This window comes from Carya illinoinensis, chromosome 15, assembly GCF_018687715.1.
Source record: "Carya illinoinensis cultivar Pawnee chromosome 15, C.illinoinensisPawnee_v1, whole genome shotgun sequence".
In the NCBI taxonomy this organism is placed as follows: Eukaryota; Viridiplantae; Streptophyta; class Magnoliopsida; order Fagales; family Juglandaceae; genus Carya; species Carya illinoinensis.
In genome coordinates this window covers 7,794,239-7,821,546 of record NC_056766.1, presented here as the reverse complement: position 1 = coordinate 7,821,546, position 27,308 = coordinate 7,794,239, and the positions used below count along the sequence as shown (strand labels likewise).

General features: G+C 35.9%; 4 protein-coding genes across 4 annotated transcripts; 2 read left to right on the top strand and 2 right to left on the bottom strand.

The window, feature by feature from the left end:
- The first annotated feature begins 4,793 nt into the window (after positions 1-4,793).
- Positions 4,794-8,876, top strand: LOC122296148. Its single transcript, XM_043105598.1, has 5 exons — positions 4,794-5,041; positions 5,419-5,533; positions 5,687-6,316; positions 6,833-7,016; positions 8,426-8,876. The coding sequence occupies exons 1-5, from the start codon at positions 4,965-4,967 to the stop codon at positions 8,446-8,448; spliced, it is 1,029 nt and encodes a 342-aa protein (XP_042961532.1). The 5' UTR covers positions 4,794-4,964; the 3' UTR covers positions 8,449-8,876.
- A 1,659-nt stretch (positions 8,877-10,535) lies between these two features.
- On the bottom strand, positions 10,536-15,238 carry LOC122296149 (cytochrome B5). The gene is made up of 6 exons (XM_043105599.1): positions 15,087-15,238; positions 14,909-14,953; positions 12,533-12,565; positions 12,249-12,406; positions 11,108-11,158; positions 10,536-11,002 (listed from the first exon to the last, which is right to left on the bottom strand). Exons 1-6 carry the CDS (start codon positions 15,124-15,126, stop codon positions 10,649-10,651), a joined length of 681 nt encoding a protein of 226 aa, XP_042961533.1. The 5' UTR covers positions 15,127-15,238; the 3' UTR covers positions 10,536-10,648.
- A 4,713-nt stretch (positions 15,239-19,951) lies between these two features.
- LOC122297834 (3-oxo-Delta(4,5)-steroid 5-beta-reductase-like) lies at positions 19,952-21,697 on the bottom strand. The gene is made up of 2 exons (XM_043108037.1): positions 21,368-21,697; positions 19,952-21,270 (listed from the first exon to the last, which is right to left on the bottom strand). Exons 1-2 carry the CDS (start codon positions 21,680-21,682, stop codon positions 20,134-20,136), a joined length of 1,452 nt encoding a protein of 483 aa, XP_042963971.1. The 5' UTR covers positions 21,683-21,697; the 3' UTR covers positions 19,952-20,133.
- A 3,239-nt stretch (positions 21,698-24,936) lies between these two features.
- Positions 24,937-27,308, top strand: LOC122296612. The gene is made up of 2 exons (XM_043106412.1): positions 24,937-25,296; positions 26,820-27,308. The coding sequence occupies exons 1-2, from the start codon at positions 24,937-24,939 to the stop codon at positions 27,306-27,308; spliced, it is 849 nt and encodes a 282-aa protein (XP_042962346.1).

Below are 27,308 nucleotides of genomic sequence, written 5' to 3'. Positions count from 1 at the left end.
AATCACATTCCAATCAAACGTGATAATACAAGTGCTATAAATCTTTCAAAGAACCCAATACAACATTCTAGAACTAAGCATATTGAAATAAGATATCATTTTCTCCGAGATCATGTGTAAAAAGGCGATATAATATTAGAGTTCACAAATACACACGATCAGTTAGCAGATATTTTCACAAAACCTTTACCAGAAGATAGATTATGTATGATCAGAAGAGAAATAGGTAAGATGCATGCTATGAATATCTCTTAAAAGATAGACCAGAGTCAATAAAAATAGAGATAGATTTTTTAAATACTTTTACATAAACTTGAGATTCTTAGCCTCATGTTTGAGACGCTCATTCTCTTCATACAATATCATGTCATTCTTATTCATGGGAACCGGCAAGCAGAATGAAGAATCTAATAAAGATTTCAACTGTTTATTCTTCTGCCGAATGATTCCTTCCCTTGTATGAGACTTTTGAACAATTCATTGAAGTACAACAATTTGTTCTTTGAGCCTTTCAACTTCATGATTTTTGGCTTGTAGCCGCTGAGAAAAAGCAACAATAGAGGAAGAGTAGCGAGTCCCAAGAATCACCAAGTCATAAATAGCATCAGAATCTGACTTATTAGTCAGATTATTATTTTCTTGCTGCAACATGGCACCAATGGCAGCTGCAGAAAGGACAGGAGGTTGAGATGCAGAATGCCTCATGGATGGATCTAGAGAAATGTTAGAAGAATGAGCCATTGAGAAAAGAATAGAAGGCTTAAAACGAGAATGCTGAAGGAATGCAGATGAGTTATAGAGATGAGATGAAAACTTGATGCGGATTGGATGAACTTCAGGACTGATTTTATAGAGATAGCATAAAGAATAAGACAAACTATTTTCTCTTCAAATATTATTTAGTCAAAAGAAATACAAGATATGCTGGACACACATTGTCAAAAGTTTTCTTACTAAGCCAGCGAGATTAACAGTAGATTGTCCCTATTTTTCTAGTAAACGATGAACCTCTGCTGTTATCTGCCGATGTTGACCTTGTATCTGAACCCTTTCTCGTTCCAGCTCCTCTATTCGTGGTTACAGATCATGAGCATACCAATCTGTAAATTTTTTCAACTCTTGGTTTTCTTACTTTAGCCTTTTATTCTCACTATCCTTATTAGCAAGCTTCTGTCGTAACTCAAATATTTGCATGTTAAGATGATCAATCTCACTCACCTTCGCCATTAACCTCCTAGACATGATCGTAACAGAGGCAGCATATTGACTACTGAGCATGATTGATTCTGCAATAATCTCAGAATCAGCCTTACTAGAAAAACGGTTCACTGCTCCTATCATGGTATTGACGGCCTCAGGAGAGAAGATTGATGATTGATGCGTCAAGGGTTCCTGATTCAAGTCTGGAACATTAGTGGAAGAGAATTGCTCAACCATTCTATCGTTGTGGAAAAACAGAACTCAGGTCAAGAAGCGATTATTTTTTTGGCATCCGATAGATGAAAATGATCATTTTTTATAGAAACTCGGAGCCTTCAATCCCGTTTGTCAACAACATCAGGCGATTGTTTAATCTTCAGCCGTATTAAATTCATAGAGTTAGGCCTCGAGGCTTTGCAGCACTTGTCGGGTCACGGACGGCTCCATTTTTCAACCATCTATAGTGTCTACTAACGCACCGTTTTCTTCAGTCTATTTACTTGTTGCGGATCCTTTTTAATAATATCAAAAGGGGAAGAAGTGTTAGACTAGAACATTAACACTATTTAAATTGCTAAACTTGTTATATATGCTTGGAATTATATTTATACTTTTGCTTGAAAAACTAACGCACATTCTCAGGGGGAGCTTAAGTATTAATACAGGTTTCAGGTTTTATCAAGTATTTGTCATCATCAAAAAGGGGGAGATTGTTGAACCCAAGATTTCAAGTTTTGTGTAATTATATATTTACACATGGATTTTGATGATAACAAATGAATTCAAAGAATAAAGAAGTCTCAAGCTCAAGTTGTCTACACAATGGAGTCAAGCACATCAAGGAAACAAGCATGAGCAAGAAGGGAACAAGTTCACATTAAAATTATAGAGTAATGTTGTAAATCTCTTCAAAATTCGAAATTAGAATTAATGCTCAAAATTAATATTTTATCATAAAGTATTAAAATACATTTTCCACATGTGCATGAATATTTTTGAAAATTAAATTTGAAAATTTTGAAAGATGATTGATTGTCATCTTTTGCATGTGCATGCCTTGATTAAAGGGTTAAACTTTGAAAATATTAAAGATGATTGATTGTCATCTTTCACATGTGCATGTTTTATTTAAATATTTTCAAAAGTGATTGATGCTTTTTTAGACTTATACAAAAAGTAAAACATTAGGTTTGAATTTGTTGAAAATGAAAGTGTGCTCATTTTGTCATATGCCAAAAGTAAAAGATTAGGTTTGATTTTTTTGAAAAAGTGAATGATGTTGTATTTGACAATTGAAAAAGAAGAACCTTTTATTTGAATTCTTTGAAAAAGTGAATGATGTTATCTTTGACAATTGAAAAAGAAGAACCTTTTATTTGAATTCTTTGAAAAAGTGAATGATGTTGTCTTTGACATGTGAATCTTTTTAAATTTGAATATGAAGTCTCATATGCCTATAAATAGATCATTTGAGAGCTTCACATTCACAACACCAAGAGCATACAACATTCATTCAAAGCTTTCATTCTCTCTTCTTTAAGCATTGAGCCTTAATCCTTATTCATTTTGAGAGATATAGTTTGCGCTGTATTGTTTTTATTTCACTAATTGAGGAGTGTTTTCTGATAACCTACTCACTATCAGCTTTTGTATCAGAAAAAGGGTGTGTATAACCCTTGTGTGTGTAGAAAGTATTTTACACGGGGAATAGTTGAATCACCACGTGTAAGGTGATTGCAAGTGTAGAGGGTGTTCTACACGGATCCTTTGTAGCGGTGTTGTTCAAAGGTGTAATAGGTTTCTATCTCCACCTGAAGGAGGTTGAATAGTAAATTTGAGAATCCTCAAGGGATAGCTTGAGGCAAGGACGTAGGCAGTGGGGCCGAACCTCATTAACATACTGAGTTTGCTTCTCTCTTACCCTTACTCTTTATATTTATTGTTATTTCATATTTTGTTTATATTTTATATTATATATTTGATTTATAATTGTTATTTTTTTTTAATACAACTCAATTCACCCCCCCTCTTGTATTAGTCATCTGGGCAACAGTACTTACTAACCAATAAATAAATTAAAAAAAATAAAAAATAAAAAATAAAAAATAAAAAAGAAAAAAGAAAAAAGAAAAGGAAACAATACATATTTGCTTTATATGCATAGGGAGATGTGCTAGGTACAATCTGCAAAGGCAGACCCCAGGTACACTGTTGTTTGTCGTTTGTCCATATCAGCTTAGGTCAAATGACCAAATTGACCTCCCTCCAAAATTTTTTCAACATCTATTGTTTCAGCCATTCACGAAGAGAGCTACAAAATGGAAAAAGAGAAATCCATTTGCCGCTATCCAGTCCCACGTGACCCAAAATTTTTTTGTCTCCTCCACCATTGGCATCGTGTCCATCTCCTCCACCATCAGCGTCGTGCTCAACTCCTCCACCACCGTCTGCCGATGACGTTTATGTTTTTCAAGTGAGAAAAATTATTTTGACGCTATCTAGAAATTGGAAAGTCACCTTTATATACTAAGGTAGAGTGCAGGAAATTAGAATTTCAAATATAAAATAGAATCCAATTTTACATGCATTGGCTGATTAGGAAGCTAGGTGGAAACCATATTCCGAAATCATCCTGCTTAAAGTAATCAATGAACCTTTGTAATCCCCTGATTGGCAAAACACAGAGATCGTTGCGTTCCATAAAACTAAGTCATTCCCTCTCACACATTTTCTCAAACAACTGGACTGCAACTTTGAGTTCACGGCATTTCCAATACAAACTCAAAAGTGAATTTCCAATACAACAATGGCATGAAGAAGATTACTCTAGCGCTCAAATGGAAGTAACCTATCGCACGAACGGAGTGGAATAAGGCTCAGAAGGAATTACTCTTTCGGCGTCGTCCTCAGCTCCTCCACCACCTTGCACAACGACGTTAGCCACCACCTAGCATGACGACATTAGGGCTGGGCAAAGCTTCAATCTTGGGGATGAAAGAGGAGAGCAATCTCTAGTTAAGGGAAGAGCAGTCTAGAGAGGAAAGAGAGAGCTATCTCAAGCAAGACGACGTCATATAGAATAAGAGTAAAACGGATCGTTTTTGCCACGTTGGGCGTGCGCACCCAATCCCCTAACATGGGACTGTATAAAGAATTTCTCATGCATAGGTAAGATTGCAACATCCAACTCATGCTTAAATTGATTGTATAGCGGGGAATCCCATTAGGAGCCAAAAGAAGCTAATAATTGTGGAAATTTTATTTTATTTTTTATTTATTTTATATTATTTATAAAGAATTTCTCATGCATAGGTAAGATTGCAACATCCAACTCATGCTTAAATTGATTGTATAGCGGGGAATCCCATTAGGAGCCAAAAGAAGCTAATAATTGTGGAAATTTTATTTTATTTTTTATTTATTTTATATTATTTATTTGTTTTTTGTCGACCAGCTAAGGTGTTTTTTCTCCCAAATAGATCAACGCCGTTTACCAATTTTGACCGCACAGCTCATAACGACACCGTTTCTTCTGATTGTCCGGTTGACGGCGCAAATTGGAAAAAAAAAAAAGAATAAATATTCCGTCGTGTGGCTGCGCTGTCCCCGCTAGGACCTCATTCTTCTTGCCCGCCTTAGCTTCTTCTTCATTGGATCTTCGAATCTCTCTCTCTCGCTCTCTCTCTCTCTGTGATTCGATTCATTGAAATCGAATCTCGATTAATCGACCCGCTTCGTATCGATTCTCTTTTCCTTTTTTGATAATGGCTTCGAGTTTTGATCGGTGGGAGAAGGATCCTTTCTTCTCTGCCGCCGAGGAAGTTCAAGAATCAGCCGACAGGTACCCATTAATTCAATATATCAAATGTTTGCAATTTCTCTTGTGGGTTCTTTTATTTTTTTTCAGGATTTTCAGTCTCTATTTTGTCCTAAATTTTTTGTATTATTTGTTTGGTAGCAAAGAAAAAAAGTGATGAAACGATAATTAAGAATGAAAGTTTCAGTAATGCTACATTGCTTTGTTGTTAGGACATTTCGGCTTAGCCATTTGTTCTATTGTGCCCTGATTATTGTATATATCTGGGTCTTCGTTTAATCAAACACAGGCAGAAAACCATGGTTATTTATCCCAGCTTCCAATTCACTTTCAACGTTAAATGCGGAGTTTGGGCTTGGTTGTATTCATATTTTGTAATTGTTGTTTCTATTGTTGTGAAGGATGGAATCTACGTATAGAACATGGATTCACGCGGAGAAAGACGATTCTAGCCTGTGGGACTCCGAAGAACTCCGCCGTGATCTTCACACTGCCCTTGGCACTACCAAATGGCAGGTAATTCCCGACCTTCTGACTCTGCTTCGCCTGCATCCGCACGCATACTCAGCTGACGTAAATTGGATATTTGATTGATTGGGGCTGTACTCATATATCTACTCGTATCGGTAGAGTGAATATCTGATTGAAACTTTTGTGCGGGCAATGCAGTTAGAAGAGTTTGAACGGGCTGTGCAGACTAGTTACGTGAAGAGCTCAAGTGACGATACAAGAGGCAGGCACCATGAATTTGTTATCGCCATTGAAGACCAGATTTCAAAAATCGAGAACTCGTTGCAGGTATCCACTCTTTCAGAGGGCAAGGCATCATTGCCTTGGATGCGCTTAGACGAAGGAGAATGCAATGAACTGGCATCGTTTCTTTTGGGATCGTCAACATCTGAAGACAAAACTCCTGGGAAGTGTAATCGAAAGGATATTGAGAATCCACAAGTGACAGATAAAGGTTCAAGGCCTGATTGTTCAGAGAACTCCCGTCATTCTGCCGAGTGCATGGAGGCTAGGGAGGGTAAGTCACATGGGCACAGGAGGACCGCTAGTGCTAGTGCTGACATTGGTGCTTGGAAGATTTTCATTCCTGACGATGGACACCAGCAGAATTATTCAAAAGAGCAGACTGGGTTGCCTGTACGTAAGATACCCAGTTTGTCAGTATTCCCAAGTTCCATGGAATCTGCATCCAAGTTGAAGTGGTCAAAGAATGGTTTTAGGAAGTGGAAGGCAATGGATCGCCAACAAGAAGCTGATGCTGCATTTTTGCAATCTCCTCAGTTGTCTAAGGTGTGTATTCAATGACTTCAATATGTTTCTGAGGTTAGGACTGTTTTTCAAAAATTTTGCTGCTTGATTTCTTGATTTCTCTTTCCTGATAAGTAATATAAGATTTTAGTGAAGCTAGTAAATAGGCATAGCCCAAGTACACTGGGAAGTATACAAACAGGAAACACCTAATTACAAGTTAGGAGCTGGAAAGTGATACAATAAAATCATGTAAGCTGGCTCCATGAAAAACACTGGCTGAGGCCCAAAGAAATAAAGTATGGAAGAATAAACTTCTAAGCTCATCCGATGAACGTTCCCTATCTTCAAAGTTTCGACCATTCCTTTCAATCCACAGACAACACATAATACATAAAAGAATCATTCTCCATACATCCACAATATGGGAATTGCTCCTAATCCTTTGCCAACAAATGAACAAATCTACCACCCTCTTAGGCATCACCAATGCATTCCAATTGATTTCTATATCTGCCTTGTTGTATTCATAATTATGTTATATTCTTTTTCATAAAGGGCATTAATGTATGCTATGAAAGAAGTAAGAGTTGCCTCGATGGTTGCAATGATTCTTATGATAAGCAACTTTATGGATGGTATGGAGCTATTCAGAGACAGCTTCAAAGGTCTCAGTACCAGATGCAGTATAGCCGACCGGTTCAAGTGACTTTTTGGATTGCTCTTCTCCTATGCTTGCTTTGTAAGTTTTCCTGAAATCCTCTCCAAATTATTAGTTCATATTTTGATTGATTTCATCTTATCAAAAGCTGTGTGCGAAGTTTTGGAGAAGAGTCCTTCTCTAGAGCACCCCATTTGCAACTAATTTGATAATCATCAACAAATTTTTTTTTTCACTTGTTTTTCAAATTTTTAAATGAAAATTAAAAAGTTTCAAAGTTATCATTGAAGACTTTTTTTTTTTAAAAAAAAGATTTTTTATTCAAATTTTGTCTTTTTTAATTGAAAATTAAAAAGTTTGAAGTTTTCATTGAAGAAAATTAAAGGAAAAATGAAAAAAACTATTGTTGGTTGTTAAATGGGGCGAAGTATATAAATATATATAAAAGAAAATGGCACATCATTTTTCATTGGAGAAAATGAATTGCTAAATGCGATTGCCAGGAATCTTGCTTGAGTACATGCAGCAACGGTGACAGAGTGAATATTAGCACTAAACTACCAATAACGTTTTCAAGAATGTAACAACTTTTTCAATGTGGTGGAAGAACTGGTGGAACATATGTTGTATTTGGAACAATATTTGTGGCATGGTCTAGGAAAAATTGTCATCTAGCAGCCACTACAATTATTCATTAAGGGCCTATCACGGTACTTATTTTTTCTGTCATTTTATTATGCCTATGCAATCACTCTTTGCTGTTCATGAACCTTCTGAAAAATGGACTAGATGGAGAATTTTTCCACAAGAGCAGTATACAGAAGCAGAAACTTTTTATGCTCCATGTAATATGCTTGATACTCTATCAGTGTTCTGTTATATACTGCCCAACCCTAGCACGTATAAATGTCAGTATTCCAGCAATTACATTCTTTTGAGGTCACGAGGCTCCAAATTATTGCTAAAGAATAAAATGAGGCATGCTTCCATAACGAAGAATTAATGCTTGGAAATTTACATTCCAATCTTAAAGCATTTTGATTTCTCCCTTAAAATTTATGTTACTGGTTCTCATTAAAGCACTCTCCACAGAATATTTTGGAGATTGAAAACTTTCTGCGCATCCATCTTTCTCATTCTGTCTCCTCAATTAAAATCATTCTCCAAGATTTTCTTTTTTCATTCGTTAATTGATCATAAAGAAATGTCAAATGGAAGTTAAGTTGCCTCAAGAGTTTTATTAATCTGGGTCAAAAAGTGTGTACCTGTGGCATCCATCATATTTTTCATCGATTCCATATTTTAATTTTCCATTTGATTCTGCATCCATTTATCTCTAATTATATAATCTATTGAAGTCTTCTTCTTCTTCTTCTTTTGTTTTTTTTTTTTTTTTTTTTTTTTTGGGGGGGGGGGGGGGGGGGGGAGAAGGGTGGTTGTTCTTGGTGCTTCCTTATATGGATGCTTATCTTTCTTGTTTCTCTCTGCAGTTTTAATGTCATGTGTGGTGTAGAAGGATCTACTTGTGTTCTTCATCTGGCATTTTGTTGTTGGAGAGGCAGTATTCAGATCAGATGATCTCAGGGAATGGCAATGCACGATGTTTAGGCTGTTGCTGGATTTGTTGAATCATGGGTCGTTATTCTTTCACACACAATTTTATGTCTTAAACTTGCCAGTCCTGGTGATTACTTCAGAGGGAACGATCCAAGCACTTTATAGAAAGCCCATCTCTCCCTCTGTTTTTTGCATTTTTTTTCTTCCCAATTTTGATTTATTTGATGAAGGACAAACTCGGTTTGTATGTCATAAGAGGCAAGGAGAGATGTCAAAGAAAGTTTGCGTAGGAGGGTTGTAACTAGTAATTCAAAACATGTTTACCTATCAGCTTGAAGTTGTAAAAAATACACAAATATTTTAGCGGAGTTGCATTTCTGTCAATCTCCTCCATGTTTATCCTTTTTTTTTTTTATCTGCAATGGCTGTAAAAGGGAAAGAAATATGGGGACGTGTATGAAATCAGAGCATGATACATCCTTAAACGAGGCAAATATATATGTTCGGCTGAACTTGAAACTCGAGTGTTTAGCACCTTTGCCCTTGTGTTTTTTTCCACCCCTAACCAAGCTTTATGGATGAAAAATAAAAGAAAGTTAATAATAAAAAATAATTCTATTTAAAAGCCTTTACACCGCACATCATCATGCACGCAATATAATTTATCTGAGTGGATCTTTCCCATTATGAAAATCTGATAGACATTGAGAAATACAAATAAGGGGAATGCTTTCATGTGTCTGGTTGCAAGTTGTCCATTGCTCAATATTATTCTCACTGCGATTTTGAGATTGATGAGTGCAAGATATTCTATTGTCTCTCACGATAGACCACATTGTCCAATCTGTTTTTTGCATACTTTGGTTGACCAATTGCTTGTATTGCCGACATTGAGTCTGGTTCAATGAGAATTGTTTTCAAGTTTCTATTCACTGCCATTAACGCTGTTGTGGCTACTCCAATATTTGGATTGATACTACTTGGTACTTATGAATCTTGTGTGAACAAAAAGTAGCGTGCCAATGCCAGATCTGCAAACTGCTGCTACTGTGCTTCCATTGCTTCTAACTGATACATCAGATGAAAGTGAAGAAAAACCTTTGAGGGAAGTGCCATCTAGCCTCTTGCTGGTATATTTTTCTGGTCCATTCATTGTAGTGTTACCTGAAGGTTTTGGAAACTTTTGACACAAACCAATTTGGTGATGGACAAGGAGACTTGTAAATTACCTAGTTTCTTAAAAACCAAATGTTATCCATGGCTTTTAGTCTCGTTCAATGAGTGGTTTTCAAATTTCTATTCACTGTTTCATAGATTACCATTAATGTTGATGTGGCTTCTCCGATATTTGGATTGATACTAACCTTGTGTGAATAAAAAGTGGAGTGCCAATGTCAAATCTACAAACTAATGCTATTATGTTTCCATTACTTCAAACAATCACATAAAAAAAAAGTGAAAATAAACTTTAAAAATGAAGGTATTACAATTTTATTGATATCGGGGAATACCTCATACAAAGAGGAACGGGGGAGTTACATAAAATCCCAAAATCAGGCTCCTACAAAAAATATATACACCTAACAAAATCTAGTGCAATCAAACCTTGCTAAAAGTTTGATGCCGAAAGGAATGTTTATTTTTGTGTTCCAAACGTAGTTTAAACCTTGTTTGGTTGTTAGATTCAACTAAAACCAACTCAGTTCAGTCAAATTTTAATTGAGTCTAATATGTAAATATCCAACTCTTAAATTACTAAATTCATTTCAACTCATAACCTCTTTACACGTAGGATCCACTACCTCTTTCAACTCAACACCTCTTTATACATAAGACCTACAATATTTTTCAACTCAACACCTATTTATAAGTGAGATATATTATCTTTTTCAATTTTTCATAAATATTTCTAAACTCATTTTAACATCCAAACACATTTAAACTCATCTTAAATAAATCACATAACTCAGTACAATATTTTGCCTTTACTCGCCATGAATATCCATGGTATTAAAACCCAAACAGGAAAGGAAAATATTGAGGTTGATCCAAGAAATTCTGCCAATATAAATCACTGATAACAAACCCCACAACAATACAACATACAGATGATCACAATGGACATAGAGTGGTTTAACAAATTAGACAAGATGATCTTAAATTGTTATCTGGGCTGTTCGGGTGAGGCATCTGTAACAGAAATAGGAACCAGCAACCAAGAAGGGTACGAAGAACTCAAGAACAGCTGCATAGTTTGGTGTGCTGTCGTCCTTGATCAGGAAAGCACTCATCTCATTGCTTTTGGCTTCCTTGTACCCAACTTCCTTGGAGTCTCCGTCCTGGACTGTGTATCCTTCCAGAACACCCACTTGGTATTTTAGGAGCAACTTTTGAGCTGCCTTGCTGTGTCCAATAACCTCAAAGTCCTTGCTGGCATCCTTCCCTGCCGCCTCTATCAGCACCTCTTCTCCCCCTGGATGCTCCTCCAAGAACTTCGTCACGTTCAAAACCTGATCACGAAAAACAGTAAAATTCACATCACTCCGAGTGATTCACTCGACCCAGAACATGAGAGAGAGAGAGAGAGAGAGAGAGAGAGAGAGAGAAGGATTTACTCTGCCATTGATGACCAACCAGCAATCTTTCTTTGATTTGTGCTGAGTAACCTGGGAGAGGGTGTAAACTCTAGTGGCCATAGTTTTTACCGTGCTTGAAAGAGTGCGTGTATGTGGTGTGCTGAAGTGAGGTAATTGGTGTGTTGGTTTTGCAGGAACTGAGTGCAGAATTTGTAGGAGAAGAAATGTAAGGGGCCGGGGGGGATCGGGGTTGTTAGGCACCGAGCACGCGAACAACCACCCGTTGTGATGGTAACCATAACAAACACTTTTGAGGACCAGACGCAGTTGACCCTCAGATGGTGAAAATCACTCCGATCACGAGGAAGATTGACTCTGGAGTTAGCTGAGCCTACCGCATTCTGGTCCTCCCCACATAAAATATGCGTTTGCCTAACCAAAATCCTCTTTAATTGTCAATTTTATAGAATTTTAATATTTGTCTATATAGAATTATCGGGCAATATGACCCCACAGAAGCATTTAATATTGTAAAATAAATTATAGTTATAGTTGTGAATGTGTAAATATTATATAATCACTTTAAAAAAAACAATAAATATGAAATTTAAATAAAAAATTAATTTTTTAATTAAAAACTCAACCCTTCTTCAAAACGACTACGTAAAGACTTTACACTCTAGTATATAATATTGCTTATAGATTGATAACCGCGGTTTGCAATATTAACCTTAAACTTCCAAAACAAACACCTTAGTCCTGTCTGTCATTACCGCCGGTTGCCATATGACACTCATCAATTTATAATCATTAAGACAGCTTAAAAATAATTAAAAAATAGATAACGTAACACAATCTTGTGTACATTGTGGCTTTTTGACACCTAGAGGATGCAATATATAAGTTCTGTAGACCTTGTGGATTTTGTGGAAGGTTAAAAACAGATGAGAGTCATCATAGTGGCTTGCTGAGTAGTGCTGTCTTTTATCCCCTTTTATTTAATGGTAGTTGATTCAAAGTTTTCTTTCTACAGTACCAATATTGTGGTCACAAAAGCTCTACATTGCACAAAAATTGACAACTCTTTACGGCAGATTTGCAATGAGTGGCATTCTACATCGAGTTCATGGCCACTGCGTTGAAGAGATGTTGAAATGAAAAGCTATTGTGAAGTACGAGCTTCTTGGGTGATTTGTGATAAATCTTTGAATGCATCATCACTTTGATCCTTTTTGCTGAATTCCATACCCTGGAACATGACCCTTGATGATCGATACTGACTGCCAAAGGCAGTGCCAAAACCCCATCCAAGGCCTACTCCAATCCCACAGCCTCCACCTTTAAAACAAAATTTCAAGGTGATGGGTGGTTTTTATATAAAGATGATACATTCTGCTACATGATATAACTATGATAGATCAACCAAATATTTTGCTTTCAATCAAGAGAGTGCTAGTTGTATACCTGCACCGAGGCCCAAGATGTTCAGAGGCATGCCTGTAGCATAGAATCATCAAACATCAGCAAATCAGCTGGTTGGTAACAGAAACATAAATAATCAAGGAATCACAGAAAGAGTTCAATCATTTCGTTATAAAGTAAAACTTGATTGGGAAACATGACAGAATATGGCATATGACAAACACCATTAGCATTGTCATACAGGTACCTGAAATGTGAAAAATAACATCATTCTAAAAACATGAGATGTCGGAAATAAAACCATTCTAAAATCTAGGATTCCAAATATTTGTCAAAGCCAAACGTCAAAAACCTATTGATTATTGCCCTTCGAATTTCTGACTGATTATTGCCTATACTATATATGACATGCATGGTCAAAAGAGATGCTGATGGTCAATGAGCTTGCAGACATTATTTTTTTTTTAATGGGTAATGAACTTGCAGCCCCTTGTTTCAAATATGCCAAACTTTACGCATTTCCACCAGCTTAACTAAGAGTACTAACTGAAAAACTATATTATTATACCTTGCAAAATCTAACTAATTGTGAAAAAACAGTAATTAGTTTTTCTGTCATTCATTGTCCACTTGCCAACAAGCACAAATGGATTCCATTAACATTACCCATCCCTGAACCTCAGCCACTAAGCCTCTCTCTATAGGACTATCTACTGGAAGTTTATTTTTTAAACTAATTCAAATAGTTTGCATGACAGTAAGGCTTTTCTCCTTCTAAATTTGACATTTGAGAAATGGGTTATGCTGATGTCATTTTTGGCATTACATTCTTAGACATGATTGCCTTATAGGGTCACATCACAACTATGTAGACAAAATACTTAAAAAGATTTTATCATTTTGATTGCTTTAAAGGTGCACTTGGTTAAAAACCTCGGCGATGAAATTTCTCCTGCTGTATTTGAAGGTTATATTGTAACGAAAAATTATCAATGTTTGGATGAAATGAACCCACTAATAGATATGTTTTCACACTAGCAAGAGCTGTCATTGGAAATCCTATGGCAAGACTTGTATGGCTGGATCAACCTCTGAATCTATGCTGCCTCAGAGAAGGCTGGATCTGAAACCAAATGGCCAACTTTGTTAGTAGATTTGCCTTTTTGGACCAAACTAGTCCCACATGTTTGAACTAATTATGATTGAAAGGTTGATGTAACTCTCTAATGGGAAAAGCCAGAGACAAAAGATCGAGGCATAACATTGTCAGACAGCTTATTGAGAATGGATAATTGATGATGGACGATGCAAGGTCAGAGAGAAGCCTGGCTCGTTCTCTTTCCAAGCCATCAGCTGGGAAGCTAATGGATGACACATTGAGGAAGATAAGATTGATATTCAATTGTTCTCATCATAGATTCCATAAAGGAGGTTAAATGGAGAAAATGAGGTCACATGACATCTTATTAGATATTCTCACCCAAGTTTAGCTTATCCATTCATTTGAAGAAAACAATAAAGAGTGCATCCCTATAGAGTATAACAATAGCGTTAATGAGAGATCTTGAGCTTTTAAGTTCTTGAAAAGGGGCCATAGGCTCTATTTTGGGATGGGTGTTAACGGCAACACACTCTTGATGAATGCCACTGTGCTCATGAAACCCAAGAGGCACATAGCCAGTAACGCACCAATCCATTCTAGAACAACCTTGGTTAAAGAAAGCCATGCCGTTGATAGCTGTTGTCAAGTTACATAATCAAATTTGGTAAGCGTGTTGCCATTTCAGTAACTTCCTACGTATTTGTCCGAATGCGTGGCTAAAACCAATCCCATCTTGATAAATACTTGTTTCAGTTCCTTCCAATTCTAGTGTTTGAAACATGAGTGGGGAATGTTGTGTTTGGCCAAGACTAAGTTTATTCATCTCTTCCACCCCGAAAAACTCTGCCCTTTGCATTGTCTAGCAACCAACGCTCACACAGTTTCACTTCCACCAAAAAAAAAAAAAAAAAAATCAAGCTTTACTTTGCCAAGGAAAAATGATTGAGGGTTATTCGCTTGCCCTACACGAAGGAAGGTGCTATACGTTCCTATAGTTTTGTGGGTACAAAATCAACCTTCAAGGAAAAAGTATTTGTGTATAGATTCTATAGCTCTGTAAGATCCTTTTTCTGCGACCGACAAAATTCCAAGCTTGATAATGGGTCATTGATTATTGACCCATCAAAAACAAAATTTCGGGTCTGTGTTTGTTGAACAACAAGAAATACCGTATAGTCAAACTATTTTTGCACAATGAAAAAGAAAAAAAAAAAAAAAAAATCGAATCCAATCCAAAACACCGAAAGATGAAATAAAAGTTCTCAATTGAACAAATTATGTCAAGCACGTGGACATGAAAGGGACAAAACACAGACCTCCGAAACCCCAGCCAACTCCGAAACCGCAACCGATGCCGAAACCTGAAGACAAGAATTTCAGAGACCATTGTAAAGTTAGTAACAGACCATGAGGAAAAAAAAGAAGACAGAGAATCGGATTCTGAGAAATGTCCAAGCTTAAATAATCGTATGCATAAGATACAGCAGGCCGTACCAATTCCGACACCAGCTCCATTGAAATCGGTAAGCACCATGCTGCTTTTTGCGGCCGAATAAGCTCCCTCAGCAAGTTAGGCTCGTACAAAGAAACTAGACAACCTTAAATATGGGGTTTTTCTTCTGATATTCAATTTTCTACGTTTCGACCGAAATTCAATTATGTATAAAATAAGGATCCGTTTGAATTCAAGAATAGTTTTATGTTATCGCATTATAATTTTTTTAAAGTTTTATATAAAATATAATAAATAATAAAATAATAATAATATTAAAAAATAATATTTTATTTAACTTTCAACTTTTATCTCAACTCACCTCGTCTAAACTCACTATCTAAATAATACATAAATCTTTTTGCAAATCAGCTTCTATGTAAAAAAAACAAGGAGGATTATTCATCCAAGCCTAATTTTTTCCTACCTGATTCGAAACCTGGATACTCAGGCTCCGGTTACGGATTCCAACCTAGATTTGATTATGGCCAAAATCTGGATTATAAAACCCAAACTTATACGGTCCGGATGAGGGTAACGTAAAGCGGATTCAGGTTTCCAATCCAGTATCTGGATTTATACATATTATAAAACATGATTTTCATTCCTGAAGTAGGGTTTCCTACTTTATGCCATCCCCCCCCCTCTCTCTCTCCCCTTTTCGAGTTGCTCTTCAAATTTCTCTTCAATTATTTCGTGAAGAACAGAAGAGAGGAGAACCATAGCACTATCTGCTCAGACCTCTCTCTCACTCAAAATCGTGAAACCCTAGATGCCATGTATCTCTTGAATTTTAAGCTTTGGTTGCCATCTCTCTTTCACCATCGTGTCTGTCTCATCGGCGACCTTTCGGTAAGTCTCTCTCCTGATCTGTAAACAATGAATGTAAATTTGGGTAGATCTAGTAATTTGGTGAACTTGTCGAATGGGTAGCAATAAATAGGTAAAAAAAAAATCAAACTTAGATAAAAATAGTTAGCAATAAAAGGAAATGAATGGAAGACAATATCAGAGTTAGCTAGAAAATGAAAAACCAACGAAAATATCTTTATAACATTTTGTGTAGAAAATGGAAGGAAAGCAACCCAAAATGGAGTGTGGTACAGAAAATGAAAAGGGGAAAAAGAAATGAAAACGACCCAGAAAATGCTGTTTTTTTAGGGTTTTTTTTTCCTTTAATTACTTTGTTGATTTGGATATGTTTTGATGAGAATGTTTTAATGAAAATATTTATGAGAAATATTTTCTGGGTCAGATCTGTGCTAGCATATGTTAAGAGAAAGGTGAGATATCTAAACTATGTTTTATGTTCTTATTTATTAATTTCGGTAAGAGAAGTGGCTGGCTGTCTAGGGATGTTTAGTTGAATGAAGACTCTACAAAATATTTGTTTGTGGGTGTATTTGGAGAAAAAAAAAATGAGAATCCATTTGTGTGCTTGGAATATGGGTCTATGGGTTTGTTTGTTTAATGATGAATGAGTGAATTATTTCGTTTTTATGCTCAAGTTTTTTAGGGTTTATTGATTCTCATCATCTGTTAGTAAAGCATATTCTCATCCTCATGAATCATTAAGAAGACACTGACCTGAAGATAGATTCAAGTTTTTTAGGGTTTTGTGATTCTCATCATCTATTGTGATTCTCAAGAAGATGGTATAAATATTTTAGGGCCACCTAATTATTCACGATCCCCTTTGTTCATCTTTTACTTAGGCAATGAGGCAAAGAGATGAGAGGACTTGGAGTAAACTCGAGGAACTGGGGCAGCTTGCCAAGGGACAAAGACTTGGAGGCATTTTCAACATCATACATAATAATATACAAAAACTGGAAAGGCAACTAAACCAGCTTGATTTAAACAAGAGATTGTTCTAATAAATTACAATTTTTGTGACAATTTCAAATGTATTGAATAGTTTCCCTTCAGATGGGGAAGCTTTACCCAATTGACTTGGGCCAATTCTCTTGACCATGGGTCATCTTTCCAGATTAAGTTATGGCTTCGCCCGTTTTGTTCGTAAAAGAATAAAAAATTTGAAATATGACTTCTAAATCCAACTTAAAAAATAAAATAAAAAAAGGTGTTCAAATTTGGAATCAAGATTTTCAAAAAAGTTCCTCTTCGGAACAGCCCATCTGATAAGAGCAGAATAACAGCCCCCAAATTATAAATAGACACGTAGGATAGTGATCTAAATTTACACTACACATACACACACCTAATTAAAATCCATAACAAATGAAAAAGAGAGAGAAACCATCCCCTTTTCTTCTTCCCTTCTTCCCTCTTCCATCGAAGCCTCCATCTCTAGAAATTTCCCTTTTCTTCTATATTCTAACACTCCGCTCGTCAACCCCAAGCATTCAACCTCCTTAAAACCCATGCCACTGTTGTTGCCAACTTCACTCTTCAATGGTGTGCAAGACCTGGAATCTTCGTCGCACAGTTTGAGTTCCTGGTGATAAACTCCAACTTCACCCTACAATGGATACCGATTTGCCTTGAATATATAATATCTATGGGTTTGCTAACTCTACTATGAAAGATAAAATATATATATATATATATATATTAGTTTGAGAGAGAGAGAGAGAGATAAAAGTAATGGAGAGCTGGATGGACCTTATCACTTTGCAACTCACTTACCCAACCCAAACTGCAACTCACTTTACTTATTCCCCAAATCTACAAAAACATATGGATTTCTATCTATACATACAAATGGGCACGACAGTGATGGCGTTGATCACCAAATGAAATCTTTTGATTCCAAAAAAACTCCCGCCGACATCAAGGCTTATCAACCCACTCATTTTCAGTAGCAATTCGTCCACAGCTCCTACCATCCATCTTTCCAAATGAGCCCCCATTGAGGCTAAGCCTGTGTATATATAAGAGTAATTAGATACAATAGTACGTTCCTACTAGGGGAATTTTTGGGGTTGAAACTTTGGGACTTCGGTGGAAGAGAGAAGAAGAAAAGAAGATGACCACAGTAGAAAGCATACACCCGATCAGCTGTAGTCAAGCGTATAAGATTCAAAATGAAGGAGCTACGTGGCAATAGTTTATTGGAGGGCTGTTATTTGGATATTAACAGTTGTACCGGTGGGAAGGTTTTCTCTTTTCAAAATCCGAATTCATCCAGGTTCCGACCCAAGTCAGACTCAGCTACACTGTCCAAGTTTGGAACTCAGGTTCCAGTCCAGGTTCCCTAGTCGGAATCTGGATGAACAGCCCTAAAAACAGGGAAATGACTAGTACATTTCACCCTCTTTAAAAAACTAGGTAAATGTGTAAGCCCATAAAAAAATATTTTTAATAGTGGACTACATTCTTTCTTGAAAAGTGTATGACCTTGCACACTCTAAAATTATATCTAATATTATTTTATAAAATATTAGTGATAGATTGTAATATAATTCAAGTGAAAATCAACTGTGAAGGTGGTTTTTGTAGGCAGTCTTCAAAAGGCCCAACCTAAAGTTTCTAACGTAGCCGTGAGAGATTGTCGTAGATAGCATTGCACCAATTCTTGATCAATTATTGTACTTGAAGATGGCTTCTGTATTTTATTCCATAGACTTGGATAACATAGTGTGTCAACTCAATTGTAAGATAGGTGGGAATGGAGAAACAATTCGATCACATCTTTGCAAGGGTTTGTGGAGTATGTAGATCTGTACCGACCTATAGGGCTCACACGCCTATTAAGGAGGGGTGTATATAATGTCTTAATAGAAGTCTTAAACCACATTATATATACTCTAAAAAGACTAGTTAATAATACAATTTGATCTTAAGTATTGCTACTCATAAGCCCCATACACCACACACCTCACTTTTTTTTATTTTTTATTTTTTTTTTTAAATTTATTCTTTTTAAACTAATTCAATTTTTCTATTCATTATTCATATAATAAACATTAATTCAATTTTTCTATTCATTATTCATATAACAAACATTTGATAAAAGAAAAAAATTAAAAAAATTAAAAAAATGGATGGTGTGTAGTGTATGGGCTTATGTTTAGAATTTTTCTTTGATCCTCATTGAAATATTATAAAGAGTAAGAACTTCTCATTTTCAAGCAATATGATATCTTATATACAACCTACTCTTATCTTTATCATATGGGGTATCACAATCTACTCCCTTAAATTTCTGACATCCTCGTAGGGCCTGTTCGTTGTAGGTAATACGTCTCAAGTCCCATATTTCTTGTTGGAATAGGTTCTAATCTTATTTGTAACGACTTAATGAAATTTCCAAACCAGATGACTTATACTCTAAAATAACTAGCCAATGATATAATTAGCGCCCTATTAGAACATTATAAAGAATAAGAATTTTTTATTTTTAAATAATGTGAAATCTCTTTTTTTTTTTTTTGAAATGAATAATGTGAAATCTCATACATTATATATTCTTATCCTTATCTTATAGTGTAGATGGTCAAATCTAAAAGATTTGAAGTCTAAACATACGATGGAGCTGCGCATTTGACAGTCGAAGCCTCGGCAATGGATGGCTCTGCAGGCCCACTTGCCACTTTGGATGGCACGAGGCACACTCCCTCACTTTTTTCATCACTCTTTGCTCCTTGTAAATCAGCAATCTAATAGTGCAACGCGTGTAGTTGGCAGGGGCCAGAAAGGCGATAAACAAGCTAGTTCTTATTCCCAAAGACTCTTTTTATGGAATTTTATATAGAATATAAAAATGATGTATATTTTATTGAATTCTCCCCCAATTCGCCCTTGTTCTAAAAACTTCTATCCTAGCTCTAGTCCAACTCCAAAGTCCAAACCGAATTAACCTGCATTTTTCTCTTCTCGAAAATACTTATCACATGCCAAAACCAAACATAAAGTTCCTTTGAATGTTCTTATTTATAAACCCAACGTACAACCACAACACTCTCTTACCTATTTTAAAACCAAAACGATATTTTATGCGTAGAAGTGCTCACCAAAAAGGGGAAAAAAAAAACATAAAATAAAAGGACTAACGTCGTGTCCAAAGACATTCACAAGTCACAACCTTCAAGGTACAATATTGTGGACTTTCATCTTATCAACCCAAGTGATTAGAGAAGTCTTGGAGTTCCTGAACCCCAAGAAACCATGCTCCTTGCTCTTATTCATACTGTCCAACGCACCCACCACACACAGCATCAAGTCCGCAAACCACCACAGCCCAACCTCCTCCAACTTCGTGGGTTGCAGATGATTCTTCCTCACAATCTCCTCCCACACTGGTCCCTTGTCCTTCATCATCTCCACCAAGCTAACTTTCTCACCCTCCTCAAATCCATACTTCTCAATCCCAAATCTCTCCGCCAACACCTTCCAAAGATGCTTCCACTTGAACACGTCCCCGTTGTTGCAGTTAAACGCTTCGTTCCTTGCATTCGGGTCTACTGTTGCCCATATCTGCTGCTCTGCAATAAGATCAGCATCTGAAGCCACTGAGTACCCTTCCCAGCTCGCTTTGCTTCCAGGGAACTTCAAAGGAAGCCCCTCCTGCTTGCATATTGCTGCATATACACAAAGCGTGCCTATTACGTTCATCATGCTATAGGGGGAAAATCCGAATATAACGTTGGGTCGGTGAATGGACCAAGTCAAGCCTTGCTTCTTCTTCGCCTCTTCAAACAAAATATCCTCCTGGGTGTAGTAGAAATTCGGCACGTTCAGTCGGGGCAAGTCCTCCGTGAAAGGTGGCTCGTGGGGTTGGATCTTGCCAAAAGACTCGAAGGGTCCGACGTAGTGTTTAGCTCCCGTCTGGAGGCAGATGTGGCGGAGTTTCGGAGCGTTCGGAATCAGAGCACGGAGCACGTTGCTGAACATAGCGCCGTTGACCTCGCAGTTCTCGGCCTCGGTTTGTCGGCTAGCCCAAGTGACATAGAAGATGTGGGTGACATCTGCTAATTGGGAAAGCTTTGCTTCGGTTTCGCCTGAGTTCGAGATGTCGCACTGGATGTAATGGACTGGATGCTTCGCATTCCACTTGGGACGAGGACGACGCGCCACGCCATAGACCTTCCACGGGCCTCCCGGGGTATCAGGGAGAGGGAGGATTTCGGCGAGGCTGTTGCCCACGATTCCAGTCACGCCGATCACCAGGCCCACACTTTGGTAGCTTCCTGGTGGTACTGCTTCTTCGGCTTCGTTTATCCTCTGCAAAAAACAATAAAAGCTGAGTTAATTTGCAAAGAAACAGCAAGTGGGTGTATTTTATTGAGAATAAGCATTGGGGAATAAAAAAAGTTTTTGCCTTTGTAGCACCAACAGCTCTAGCCCACAGCCAGTTGATCATGATTATGAGAATGTGGGAGAGGAAGAAACAAAAGGATGAAAATTGAAGGAAGAAGAGAGTGGGGTTGGAAGAAAGAGTCCTGCTACTTCCAGCCGACCTTCGATCCAAATTCCTAAGCTCTCTCTTAGTGGTTAAATATGTAGGAGCACTCTGCTCTAACTTATATATGGAATAAAAAGCAGAAAATCCGATCTCGAAGATGACCCCAGCCTTGACATCATTTTGGCTTTCTGGGAGGTTATGGAACAGTTTGGATCGTTTGGTACTTGTCATAGAAAACGTTTTCAGAAAATATGTTTACAAATGTCAATTCTAATCGTAGCCTAATAATTTTGAAAAGTATAAATAAAATAAAAGATTTATATAAAAAATTAATTTTTTAATAATAAATTTTTTTTTTTTTTTTAATAATTACTCGGCTTATATATTACTCGGCTTATATATATGGACTCGAAACCAAGATGCTAAACAAAGAGCTGTCTGTTTAAAGCCAGGAACAAAAGACAGAAATTCCAAGACAAAGTCTACAAAGATGACCCCAGCCATGACATCATTGAAGGAGGATGAACTAGTTTTGGGAACTTTTAAAAACAAAGTTGGATAAGATCGATTTGACAAACGCGTTCATAAAGCTGTCTGTATTTGCTTGATATTCCAAAATGTTGACAAAGTCTATTACTTTTGATGGTTTAAAGTCAAATATAATCTTAAAAGAATAACGAACGATCATACGTAATCTTAAAAATAAAATAAAATAACTACTCATCTACAATTCTTTTATAATTTTTTAAAAATATAATATTATTTTAAATATTTATTTTAATTTTGATTTTAATTTGATGTGTTTAAAATTTAAAAAAATATTATTTTATTGATAAATTATAAATAAATTGTAGATAAATTATAAGGGTATCGTTTCCAATCTTAAAACAACGAATCTGGTCATATGTTGCAATGCCACGTCTATAAGTCACTTTCAAAAGCTTTTTAAATCAGAAATAATATTTATAATTATGAATTGCTCAAATATGGTATAATTTTTTTAAAAAATAATACATGCAAAATTTATATAAAGAAAAACGAATATTTTAATAATAAATTTAGTATTTTTTAAAATAATTACACTATATTTATCCTCTCCACACTTATATCAATATTGTTATAAATGCTTTTTGTACTTCTTATCTTCTTCTAAATTGTTTTTTGTACCTTTTATCTTCTTCCTAATTTCCTTTTTCAAAATACTTTTTACTTGTTCGCTATCTCGATAAGAGCATTGGCATCAGTTTGTTCGAATTACTTTTTATTTTTAAATTTGACTGATTTTATTAATAGAAACCCTACATCGGATTAGTCAAACTCATTTCATATAAATTATGAGCTACAATATTTTCTTCTTATTTTTCAAAGTTGAAAAGTCCTATAGCATGTCCAAATATATTGTTTATTAATTTCAGCTCCTCTCTCCTGCGGTTCTCTTCCTTTCTCTTCTCTCCCGCGTATCACAACCATTCTTTTCTTCTTCCATTTTTTTTTCTTCTTTCTCTTCTTCTTCCCTCTCCCGTGTCTCTCCCTTCTTTCTCTCCCGCAGCTCTTTTCTTTCATCTTTCACTTCCTTCTCTCGAGCACAGCATCGCCACGACTTCACTCCAACACTGATGCCCAACAACACAGTAAAATCCGAAACCCTAGCCTTGATTCCTGCTCTTGATTTGTTGTTTGGGTTTGATTTTATTGATGTTGTTGGGATTTTTTTGGTGACATTTTGCTCTGATTTTAAGAAATCGGTTTTTTCTTTCTTCCGTCTTGTGGAAGGGCACATTTTGCCCATTCTTGTCAAAGCAAATTTTCATTTACATTCTGATTAAGTAAATAATGCAATCTTGTGTTCCAAAATCAAACTTGTAATTTCATAAATTCATCCTCTTTGAATTTAAACCTTACATATGTTCTGTAATACATTATTACCATGACTTGGCTTGATCTTTGTAATCTAGTACCATTACCCTCTTTGATTTCTCCTGCAGTCTTCTTATTTAGTATAACGTACTTTTAAATGTTCAGGCAACTAAAAAAAAAAAAAGAGAAACTGTAATAGGGATTTGATTCCTAATCCTGTTTTGTTTTCTCCTGTAACTTTGTCTTGTATTTGGGAACATCATGTGTATTATTTTCCTAAAAAAGCAGGTTAGTTCAATATTATAGGGTTGGATCAGATGTACATGATTTGTAAATGGACAAGTTATGACCGATTGTTTTTATACTGTATGTAAGGAGGTTTGACAGGACTTAAAATTAAAAAGGGAAACGATGCAAGCTAAGATGGACTAATTACCTAAGGCCTGACCTTAAGCATGGCAGCTTCACTCTCATGCATGTAGTTCCATTGCACATAATAGAATATCATAATATTCTTTTCAGAATTTAATTAGTTTGGAAGCAATGCTCTCTCCCAAAGTGGACCATATGCATTCCCTTGTAGCTCGTCCTTCATATGCTTTCCAACACTTATCACCCGTATACTTCCATTGCTGCAATGAGACCCTTTTACTTTTCAATACTTCCATTTGCAATTATATGGCATAGGTATAAATCATAATTTATAATCATCTCATAATTTTCATATTTCAAAACCCACTTTGCCACTCTTCTACTTATGATGTCTCCACCAGCTGCCCTAAATTGGGTTCTGGGTGCCCAACATAGCTTGAGTGCAAGGTTAACTATGTCTTACATGGTTTCAATGTAAACTTAATTGTGTGTGTGTGTGTGTATAGCCTTCCAAGCACCCTGTTCTTGCAAGCTAGTTTTCAAATGCAAGTTTTTTCTCAAGGGTCTATATTGTTCATATCGCTCAGGTTGCATGAGCAGTTTTGGTCTTTTCAATCTAAGATGATCATTTATCAATACATTTCACCAGAATCTTAGGCGCAGAAAATAGACTATCCAATTAATCTTGAACTTTAAACCAAAATCAAAATTTAGGTTAATTAATGTTGAACTTTAATTAACACAGAGTTGAACCAAAATGATACAACTATGTACTGAGCTGAACATTGCACAGTTGTCTATGTGATTTCAATTATGTACTAAGCATTACACAGTTGTCTATCACAGATCATACAATTATGTACTGAGTTGAAATTAACTATGCATGGTTTCTTTAAGGTATAATTGCAAATGTTATGGTAGAATAGATATTAGAATGAACTGTTTGTATGTTATTAGTTCATCCAAACTTTGGTTTCTTCCTATTTGTACGAATTGAACTATTTGTATGTTATGGTTTCTTCCTTATTATTAGTTCACATATGAATATTTAAAGTATAATTCATGCATGGCTGTTGTATGTTATTTTGTATTAAACTTTGGACAACACTTTATGTACTAAGCTGTTATTGGAGTTATGAGTCTAGTCCTGATTTTGTACATGAATATTTGAATCAAGGATAGACATCACATTTGATGAAGATCCTTTTTTTACGACTCTATTGCAAAGTAGTGAACAAGGAATCTCTATTACCCTAATGACTAGCAGCCATGATAATGTTAGACTCCAAGCAACACAATTGGCAGGTGAAAATAGGACACATAGTAAGAAAACACAACGAGGTGTGTCTTTCATCGTAGAGGAGGACAATCTCCTCGTGTCAGCTTGGCTCAATATTAGCGTGGATGCTATCCGGGGATTAGATAAAAAATATTCACAAATGTGGGAGAAAATTAGTGATTATTATAATGAGTATAAAAAACCTAGCATGGCAAATCGTTCTGGAGGGTCATTGACAAATCGATGGCCAGTGATCCAAAAATGCACAAATAAGTTTTGTGCTGCTGTGGCCCAAGTAGAAGCATTGCATCCAAGTGGTGCAACAGAGCAGTACAAGGTATGAGTTTCTAACTAAATTTGGTTTTGAATTTTTTTACTGAAATTCTATTATCACTGTTGCCCAGATAACTAACACAAGAGGGGGGGTGAATTGATTTGTATTAAAAAAAATAACAATTATAAATCAAATATATAATATAAAATATAAATAAAATATGAAATAACAATAAATATAAAGAGTAAGGGTAAGAGAGAAGCAAACTCAGTATGTTAACGAGGTTCGGCCCCACTGCCTACGTCCTCGCCTCAAGCTACCCCTTGAGGATTCCCAAATTCACTATTCAACCTCCTTCAGGTGGAGATAGAAACCTATTACACCTTTGAACAACACCGCTACAAAGGATCCGTGTAGAATACCCTCTACACTTGCAATCACCTTACACGTGGTGATTCAACTATTCCTCGTGTAGAATACTTTCTACACACACAAGGGTTATACACACACTTTTTCTGATACAAGAGCTGATAGTGGGTAGGTTATCAGAAAACACTCCTCAATGAGTGAAATAAGAACAATACAACGCAAACTATATCTTTCAAAATGAACAAGGATTAAGGCTCAATGCTTAGAGAAGAGAGAATGAAAGTTTTGAATGAATGTTGTATGCTCTTGGTGTTGTAAATGTGAAACTCTCAAATGATCTATTTATAGGCATATGAGACTTCATATTCAAATTTAAAAAGATTCAAATGTCAAAGACAACATCATTCACTTTTTCAAAAAATTCAAATAAAAGATTCTTCTTTTTCAATTGTCAAAGACAACATCATTCACTTTTTCAAAAAAATCAAACCTAATCTTTTACTTTTGGCATATGACAAAATGAGCACACTTTCCTTTTCAAAAAATTCAAACTTAATCTTTTACTTTTTGTATATGACAAAATGAGCACACTTTACTTTTCAAATTTTTCAAACAAAATCATCTACCTTTTGTATAAGTCTAAAAAAGCATCAATCACTTTTGAAAATATTCAAATAAAACATGCACATGTGAAAGATGACAATCAATCATCTTTAATATTTTCAAAGTTCAACCTTTTAATCAAGGCATGCACATGCAAAAGATGACAATCAATTATCTTTCAAAATTTTCAAATTTAATTTTCAAAAATATTCATGCACATGTGGAAAATGTATTTTAATGCTTTATGATAAAATATTAATTTTGAGCATTAATCCTAATTTCGAATTTTGAAGAGATTTACAACATTACTCTATAATTTTAATGTGAACTTGTTCCCTTCTTGCTCATGCTTGTTTCCTTGATGTGCTTGACTCCATTGTGTAGACAACTTGAGCTTGAGATTTCTTTATTCTTTGAATTCATTTGTTATCATCAAAATCCATGTGTAAATATATAATTACACAAAACTTGAAATCTTAGGTTCAACAATCACATTCTCACTACATTCGCATATTTAGATTAAAAGAGTCAAAATCATGTATAGAGAGACTAAGAAGGCCACATACAACATGGAACATTGTTGGTGTCTATTAAGACACCAACCAAAATGGCAGCAGCATGTTTCCATATTGTCAATGAGAAGGAAACCACATGGAAAACGCGCTACTATTGCGGACTCGACTCCACTAGGAGACGACACTTTAGATGACAACGTAGAGGTCATTTTTAAGAGACCTCCAGGCAAGAAGGTTGCGAAAGAGAGTGAGAGAAAGAGAAAGGCAGGAGAAACTTATGATACTGAATTTGCCGAGGCCTTAAATGGCATGAGAAATGACAGAGCCATATACATTTCTGAGAGAAAACAAGAGATTAGCAAGAGTAATTCTGTGGCACACGATTTACTGGTGGAGAAAAAGAGGAAGAATGATATGTTAAAAATGAAGATCGATATGAAGTTAATGAAATTAGATCTTGCTGGGATGAATACAATGCAGCAAGAGTATTTCTTGAATATTCAAAAAGAGATTTTCAAGGAATCGTGGAAGCGATTTTCATCTACATCTCCACCTCCATCTCCATCTTTTGATTTTGAAGGTGTGTAG

Excerpts from the sequence above, each read along its gene's own strand:
- LOC122296612 (XM_043106412.1), top strand. The coding sequence starts at position 24,937 with ATGACTAGCAGCCATGATAATGTTAGACTCCAAGCAACACAATTGGCA. Across the intron at positions 25,297-26,819 it reads GTGCAACAGAGCAGTACAAG|CAGCATGTTTCCATATTGTC; the intron begins GTATGAGTTTCT and ends CCAAAATGGCAG.
- LOC122297834 (XM_043108037.1), bottom strand. The coding sequence starts at position 21,682 with ATGACAAGTACCAAACGATCCAAACTGTTCCATAACCTCCCAGAAAGC. Across the intron at positions 21,271-21,367 it reads GAGCTGTTGGTGCTACAAAG|AGGATAAACGAAGCCGAAGA; the intron begins GCAAAAACTTTT and ends TGTTTTTTGCAG.
- LOC122296148 (XM_043105598.1), top strand. The coding sequence starts at position 4,965 with ATGGCTTCGAGTTTTGATCGGTGGGAGAAGGATCCTTTCTTCTCTGCC. Across the intron at positions 5,042-5,418 it reads GTTCAAGAATCAGCCGACAG|GATGGAATCTACGTATAGAA; the intron begins GTACCCATTAAT and ends ATTGTTGTGAAG. Across the intron at positions 7,017-8,425 it reads TCTTCTCCTATGCTTGCTTT|TTTTAATGTCATGTGTGGTG; the intron begins GTAAGTTTTCCT and ends TTCTCTCTGCAG.
- LOC122296149 (XM_043105599.1), bottom strand. The coding sequence starts at position 15,126 with ATGGTGCTTACCGATTTCAATGGAGCTGGTGTCGGAATTG. Across the intron at positions 12,407-12,532 it reads CATCTTGGGCCTCGGTGCAG|GTGGAGGCTGTGGGATTGGA; the intron begins GTATACAACTAG and ends TTTGTTTTAAAG. Across the intron at positions 11,003-11,107 it reads GGTTGGTCATCAATGGCAGA|GTTTTGAACGTGACGAAGTT; the intron begins GTAAATCCTTCT and ends TTTCGTGATCAG.